General features: G+C 36.4%; 1 protein-coding gene across 1 annotated transcript in view; it reads right to left on the reverse strand.

Annotated features, from left to right (window-relative positions):
• KCNK2 (potassium two pore domain channel subfamily K member 2) overlaps nucleotides 1-8,239 on the reverse strand; it is a 74,372-nt gene extending 66,133 nt beyond the window's left edge. Inside the window, exon 1 of the mRNA XM_015818023.1 lies at nucleotides 7,934-8,239. Within this exon, the coding sequence (XP_015673509.1) occupies nucleotides 7,934-8,122 (189 nt within the window). The 5' untranslated portion in view covers nucleotides 8,123-8,239. The remainder of the gene's footprint in view (nucleotides 1-7,933) is intronic.
• Nucleotides 8,240-8,584: the final 345 nt, after the last annotated feature.

Below are 8,584 nucleotides of genomic sequence, written 5' to 3' on the forward strand. Positions count from 1 at the left end.
GCCAACAAGTCGCATTTGACATTCATTCACAGTTCTTGATAAGTGTTCTAAATCTGAACTGTGTAGTAACTCTTTGTTAGTGATGTGGTCATGATATGAGATGCAGAGGATTCTTCTCAAGCAGCATTGTTGGAAAACATTTAACCATTTAATCATCTTGGTTGAATATATATTGCAGTTCATACAACAATACTCTTGAAGAGTTTTATCTTTGTGATAATATTTATGGCTGGCATAGACCAAATTGGGTGCATGTGTTGAAACATGACCGCTACCATTCCAATTTGATACTTAATATCCTTATCTGTACCTACATCAATAGATATAATGCTGTCAACATAAGTAAATTGTTGGATTTCTTCTACAGCCTGGCCATGGACTGTTACAGGTATATTATTCTGAGCACTTCCAACTTTCATGAACTTGGTCTTCTCAAAATTTATATGTAAGCCAATTTATTGGCCTCATTATCTAAACTGATGGCCATTTCTTGCAAGCACCCCTTTGTTTCACCAAGCAGTGCGATATCACCTGTAAAATATTTTTATAGCTTCCAAGGTATCCAAAATATCCCATTGTAGATATAAGACTATTCACAATGTCTCTGGGATTTTTAAAGTTTTGGTAAATTTTATCTTTTAAGCCATTCCTCAATTTTTTCCTGAGGAAATAACTTGTGTTTTATACAAATTAAAATAATAGTCAAAATCAGTTTTCTATATACTTGCGTTGTCCACTAATGCCTTATTTTATTCTTGAATTTTCACTATCATATCTTTCTCTTTCTCAGCCAACCATTTCTCAGATTTATTTGCAAATTCAGAATTCTTCTCATTCACATATTTCAGTTTTGTCTCTATTTCTCTCACAGTTAGCATAGTTAGCATAGATAATTGCTGATGTGTTAATAGTTGCATCTGTCAGTATCTCTGTCTTCAAGAATCCATCAGGACAGATTTTGGTAATTTGCCTTGGTTAAACTTAATTTAGTTTTCCCAAGTTGTGGAGGACTGACTCCATTCCAGTCCCCCAATCCCTCATGATACATCAATCCTCATATGAAAACATAGACCTTTAATCCATGAGATGATTTAAAAACTTTGTTTTATATTCATTTGAAACATAGAAACTGACAATTATAAATTTAATCCTTTGCATTTCAACTTCAACATATTTACCATGTTCACCTATCAACAATAATTTCGGTTTTAATTCTGGATTAATATATAAACTACTCCATTCTTCTTTTTTAAACCTGCTAACCCAGAGTTAGAAATTGTAGAGAATATTTGTAGCTTGGGTTGTTGATTTAGGCCAAGCTTGCTGCTTAGCTCCCAGATGTTTTGTTACCAAACTAGGTAATATCTTCAGTGGGAGTTTGGGGGGTGAATTGTCTTGTTCATTGTGATCCAGCCTTCTGATCCAGTCCTGTGAATCAACTAGTCATAAGACCAACCGACCACCCAGGACCTATATTAACAAACAAGAGACTTCACCCAAAAAAAACCCTGCTGAAGATATTACCTAGTTTGGTAACGAAATGTCCAGGAGCCAAGCAGCAAGCTCAGAGGACAAACCTCTGTCTAAAACTTCACCTGGAGTCTTACAGATTAAATACTTTATACAAATATATAAGCCAAGCTTGAACTATCCCCACTTCCAAGGCAGATCAACTAAATACTCATGGTATCTCTGTAACATGACTGGCACTTTCTTTTTCTAACATACTGCTGCCTGAGAGAAGTCTCATTGTACCAATTAATCACTAGCTTTCCTTTCAATGGTTGTGGTGATGAAGTGCCTTGGAAAGTTGATATCTAAGACCTTGAACGAAGCACATCTATTTAATCAGATGTATAACTCTTCTATTCCTAATTGTGTGTTTCTTAATAATATTCAGCCACTTTGCAGACTTTCATCAAAAAGCTTTTCTGCATTATAACCTTAAACTCCTAGACTTCCATGAAAGAAAGTGACTGGGGGGGGAAGAAGAGGCATTCCTGCAGAGAGCACCATACTCATATGGAATAGAATCATTTGCCTACAATGAAAAGAAGCAGAGCAGCTAAGCTGGGCGACATTATTTGAACCAAATAGGTAGACACTGCCTTGCTTGATAACATACTATGTTTCCTCGAAAATAAGACCCGATATTAATTTTTTTTTGCCTCCCAAAGTGGCACCAGTTCTTATTTTTGGGGGGAGGGTGTCTTTTCCATGGTCTCACCTCGCGGTGGTGGCATCAACAGCCCTGCCCAGCCGGCCCACTTCTGAGGCTGAAGGAAATGCCTCTGTAGCTGAGAATGGAGCTCCGGATTGGTGAGCACGGCACCCCCTGGCCTGCCTTTCACTGTCAGAGGCCTTCCGGAAAGGCCTCTGTAGCTGCGAACTGAACTACAGATTGAATCCGTAGCTCGATTCTCAGCTGAAAAGGCCTTTCTTGAAGGCCTCTGATGGCAAAGTGGGCCAGTGAGGCGAGGCAGGTGTCGATTCATGGCAGGCCTGGCTGCAACAGTAAGTGGGTGCAGAGCGCATGGGGCAGCTTGATTTTTAGGCATGCACTTTGCCTCAAAATTAGGGCTTATTTGGGGGGTAAGGTTTATATTAGGCCCAATCCAAAAAATCAAGCTAGGGCTTATTTTGGGGGTAGGTCTTACTTTCGGGAAAACACGGTACACTCATTTGCCCATTTGTTTTACAGGGCTTTTCAGCATTCTAACCATACCAACTCTGAGTAGTGTAAATTCCCCCAACTCTCAAACCTTGGGAAAATAAATAGACAAGATAAATATAATGTAATCGGCAACATAACCAATATCAAAACTAAAAAAAATGTAGATTACAATATAATTATACATAACCTGGAAATCTAACCAATACAGAACCACAGAATAACTTATGCAGAGGAATAGTTACAACAATAGTCCAAAACCTAATGAAAAAATCAAATTTTACAGACGTTTCCAAAAGTACCTTTAGAATATCTAGGTGGATTTTATTTCAGAGGGGGAGGCAATTATGCTAGCCTCCTATAGAAGACAATCTTGGGATTTATATTAATAATTGACAAACCATAATTTATTATTATTAATATATAATAGTCCCAGATCCTTAGGAAAGATTTAATAAGTGAATAAAAATGCCAAATCCAGTCTAAACATGTGGCTGACTCAACCATTATCAACCATAATAATAACATAACAATAATGTTGTAATGTTGCAAATACCCAGACAGTTGAACAAGAAAAAAAGGGCATAGGAAGAATAGCTGAAGGATAGTGAAGAAGATGCATTGAAGATAATATACCATGAAGACTTAGTGAGTACTGGAGAGACCAAACTGGCCTACAAGAAAGACCAAATGCAGAATAGAAAAGAGACATGGCAAGGCAAAGTATTATATGGCCAGTGCATAAAAAAACTAATGGGCAAAGCAGATAACAAGACCTGGCAATGGCAAAGAGCAGGACAGTTGAAGAGGGTCTAATTCTGTCTGCACAAGACCAAGCCTTAAGAACACATCTATGCAAAACCAGAAGACAGCAACAGGCAGCAAATGCCATCTCTGCAAAGAAGCTGAAGAGACAGTGGACCACATAGTTAGCAATTGCAAGAAGATAACACAGACTGACCACAAAGACCTGACAAAGCAGCAACAATGGTGCATTTCTTTCCTATCTGCAAAAAATACCATTCTTTGCAAGCAAGAACTGGTGGGACCACAACATAAACAAAGTAATAGAAAATGAAGATGCTAATATGCTCTGGGACTTTAGAATATAAACAGACAAGCACTTGCCCAAACCTAATAAGGTAAGAAAGGCAAAAAAAAAAAAAGTCTGGATAGTCAATGTGGCAGTATCTGGAGACAGCAGACAGAAGAGAAAAAATAGAAGTAGACTGACAATGGCAACAGAAAGCAAAGATAGTACCAATAGTAACAGGTGTCTTGGGTACAATCCCAAATCACTTGGAGCACTAATTGAATACCATCAGCACTGACAGAATCCCTATCATACAATTGCAAAAGGCAGCTTTACTTGGAACAGCTTACATTATGCAATGATACCTTTAACACTATCAAATAGCATCTGATGATTGCAGGTCCTTGAGAAGGACTCCATGGTGGATCAAATGCTAAATCCAGTCTAAACATCTGACTGATTCTGCGATCAACCACAATAATATTAATGATAAAGTCACAGTTGTCAAAATGATTTACTGGAACAACCATAAAAATCGTCAAGTTCCAGTAATGAAAAAATGGTAGGAACATATAGTTGAAACAGTGGTCAAAAATTAGCAAATTAAAATATTGTGGGGTTTCTAAATACAGCACACCCAATGTAACTATGTTTGAGAAAAAGAAACTGTGGATAATTGATATGGCAGTACCAGGATATAGTATAATAGAAGACAATAATTGGAAAGGATTACAAAATATCAAGCTTTGAAAATCAAAGTTGAAAGATTATGGCAAATACACTAGACAATTGATCCTCTGGTAGTCCTGTGGTGACACAATAGGTGCCATACCAAAAAATCTTAGCAGCACTTAAAAGATCTGCACATGGACAAAATTTCCATCTGTCAATAAAAAAGACCACATTGGATATATTATGCTGATACATTATCACATCCTAAGTTCTTGAGAAGAATCAATGTTTATAAAGGCCAACACCAGCTAAAGTCTGTAGCTGTGATTTCACATGGTTGAGCACATACCATTTATTAAACTTGCTTGCTGCCCAACTTTGAACAGCTATGGGTAGCTCGCAACAATCAAATCAATTAAAGTAAAATCAATAAAAGATAAAGATGGCAAGCTAAATGAAGTGAGGGATCTCCAGATCCATCCACATTTCAGAGGAGAATCTTGTTCCAGAAGGCCCAGCATAGTGGTGGTGGGTACTTGGATAGATCCAATCCTCCTTTCCCCATATTTAGATCATTCTCCAAACAAGAGACATTGAGGGAGTAAAAACTGTATGAATCTGCTGTCCATGCTGATTTTCTTATGATCCAGCATTCTTCTAAACCAGAACATCTTATAAAAATCCTGGTCAGATTTTCCAGTATCATTACTGGCCAGTTTGAACCTCTGTCTTTAGAAACCACCTATAGGAAAGCTTCACTTAGAGCAGGAGGCAACTTTAAGACTTATGGATTTCAACTCCCAGAATTTGCAACCAGGGTGCCTGGCTAAGGAATTCTGGGAGTTGAAGTCCACAGGTCTTAAGAGTTGTCAAGCTTGGACACCTCTGATTTAGAGATTTTGTTTTGTCTTTTGTGTGGATCAAAGCCTCAGGAAATTACCTTTTAAGTACCATCAAAGGTTAAGGTTCATATTAAGTTGAAATAGCTACTCTGATCAGTTTTATATAGTAACATCTATTTTGTTTTATTTCAAAATGTAGCTAACATCTTTGGATTTCTTTGTGCTAGATAAGTCTACTGATCTGAGAATGGAGCTGACTTAATCTTTTTTTAATTAATCTTGGGAGTAGTTTTACCCATGTCAGCAAAATTCAAACTAATCAATCAGGATCATGGATGACAGTTATCCACATAAGGTGAAGTTATAAAAAAAATCACTCTGGAATGTGGATTGATGTGATTTTAATTTGAGAATGTTTATATGTATCATTTGCTTACAGAAATTTTCTAGCAAGAAGGGAAAGGAAGCCTGTATTCATCATAGATGGATGCTTTAACCAAGCTATTTTTCCCTTGATAATATATATAAATAAAATTCAGCAACCTTTTGAATTTGTATAATTGCTTCAGCCAATTATTCCCCATTTTGAAGTACAGTAACTATTTCTCATTTGATTGAAGCATAATGCATACATATTTATGTCATTTTATAATGACATAACTTTATGTCATTATATATTTATTTATTATAAATATATTTACTTATATATGTATAAATTTATTTATTATAAGTACATTTAAATAATAATAGTAGTAGTAATAATAATAATAATAATAATAATAATGATAATGATAATGATAATGATAATGATAATGATAATGATAATAATAATAATAAAGTTGGAAGGGACCTTGGAGGTCATCTAGTCCAACTCCCTGCTCAGGCAGGAAACACTATACCATTTTGACAAATGGCTGTCCAGTCTCTTCTTAAAAACTTCCAGTGTTGGAGCATTCACCGCTTCTGGAGGCAGGTTGTTCCACTGGTTAATTGTTCTAACTGTCAGGAAGTTTCTCCTTAGTTCTAGGTTGCTTCTCTCCTTGCTTAGTTTCCACCCGTTGCTTCTTGTCCTGGCTTCAGGCGCTTTGGAGAAGAGCTTGACTCCCTCTTCTTTGTGGCAGACCCTGAGATATTGGAACACTGCTATCATGTCCCCCCTCATCCTTCTCTTCATTAAACTAGACATACCCAATTCCAGCAACCGTTCCTTATATGCTTTAGCCTCCAGTCCCCTAATCATCTTTGTTGCTCTTCTCTGTATTCTTTCTAGAGTCTCAACATCTTTTTTCCATCATGGTGACCAAAACTGGATGCAGTATTCCAAGTGTGGCCTTACCAAGGCATTGTAGAGTGGTATTAATACTTCACGTGATCTTGATTCTATCCATGTTATTGCAGCCCAGCACTGTGTTGGCTTTTTTGACAGCTGCAGCATACTGCTGGCTCATATTTAAGTGATTGTCCACTAGGACTCTGAGATCCCTCTCACAGTTACTACTATTGAGCAAGGTACCCCCTATACTATTATGTTGTTATTATGTTATTATTAAATTTATTTTAAAGACAAACTTTATAATTTATATCAGAAGGAGGGCTGAAAAAATATCTACAGACCCCCTCATATCCTGGACATAAACTGTTTCCATTCCTCCCCTCAGGATGGGGCTCCAGGGCATTGCAGGCCAAAACAAGTAGACACAGGGATAGGGTTTTTCTCCTCATGCCATCACTCTACTGAACACCTAATTCTCACAGTACGGTCTTATATCTATTTACCCACATTGTATAGCCGTAGTATTATCATTATCCTTCCCATATTCCTTTACTACCCCCTCTTATTGGTATCATTATTATGATTATTATTACTCTGTTACTTTGCATGTACACTGAGAGCTTTTGCACGGGAGACAAATTCCTTGTGTGTCTAATCACACTTGGCCATTAAAGTATTCCATTCTATTCTAAATAGTGCATTAGTGTACCAGGAACAAGAAATCTTTCTGAAAAAGTTTTGAAATAATGTTTATGTGTTCAATCATACAAGGAAACATCATCACTGAAGCAAAACTGATCTTTCTATGAATAAATAAGTGAGCTCTTGTTCTCAACATAGTATATATTCAAGCAGAATTAAGTAATCACAAAAGATGACAGGTTAATAGAAAAAGAGGACAAATTTATAAAAAAAACAAGAAAAGCATAAGTTTCTATGATAAATCCATTATGAGAGCATAATGTAAACTTTGCAAGAGTATTTTAAAATAACATATATGGGATTCGTAGTATAATTTGGCACTGTTTTCCATGTAATAATGGTAGTCTAAGTGGCAGAAAAAGTAAAAAAAATGATTATATATCCAAGTAGAAAGTGAGATGTTAAAACCAAAACCTCCTCACTTTTGCCCAGAAATAATCTTTTCTGTCTTGTTTCCCAAGTAAATCAATTTGCAACTGACCCAATGTAACAGAAGTATACTGGATTACATCTGGCAATGAATAACAATTTAAGAAACACAAGAATAGCATTTAATGGGAAGATTATGTTGAATGCAAGCCTAGTAACCAAACTGGAATTAGCAATGCTTTTTATACATTACAACATAAGTCAAATTATTGTGCCAAATATCAGTTCTACCACATTGTAGCTGGAACAGAAACATCAAAACTGTTTTATTTAAATCTATGGCAAGAACACATTTCAATACAGGAAATTACCTGAATTAGATCTTCAAGTTCAGTGTCATTCACACAGGCATGCTGTGACACAAACATTTGCTTCTGGATCACAATAGTGGTTCTCTGGTTGGTTTCATGTGGCTGTTCCAGGGCTTTGAACACAGTAGCTCCAATAATTAAATACAAAACCACCACTAGAAAAATGGTTGATACCGTCTTCCATTTCATAACATTAATAGTTGTATCACTTTCCTCCCGTGAAGCAAGTACAGTGGGCTTGGTAGAAAATGACAGCCGTGGCTTCAGGTTCTGAGTGGCAGATTTGGGGTCCAACAGGTCAGGTGCCGCCACTAATAAGAAAAAGGATGGAAGAGAAGCAGAATGTTAATTTTAAAACACTTGGCAACATTTATTTTGGTATTTTCATTGCTAGACCAAGGAGAGAGATAAGCTACTTATTGTTCTAATTTAACTTCAGAGACTGTAGCTCTAGAAATGAATTCAACTTTTCTCTACCTGTTGAACAACTTATTACGGATCAAGGATTGCAGCAATCTGTTGTGATAAAATTATTACATTTAATAGTCCATACTCTCATATAACCTTATTACTAGATCTATTGTCCAAATATCACACAAATTACTGGCCGCCAAACTAATGATGTAGTATTGATTATTTGAAGATATAATT

Source organism: Protobothrops mucrosquamatus, unplaced genomic scaffold (genome assembly GCF_001527695.2).
Source record: "Protobothrops mucrosquamatus isolate PMUCROS unplaced genomic scaffold, P.Mucros_1.0 scaffold665, whole genome shotgun sequence".
Classification (NCBI taxonomy): Eukaryota; Metazoa; Chordata; class Lepidosauria; order Squamata; family Viperidae; genus Protobothrops; species Protobothrops mucrosquamatus.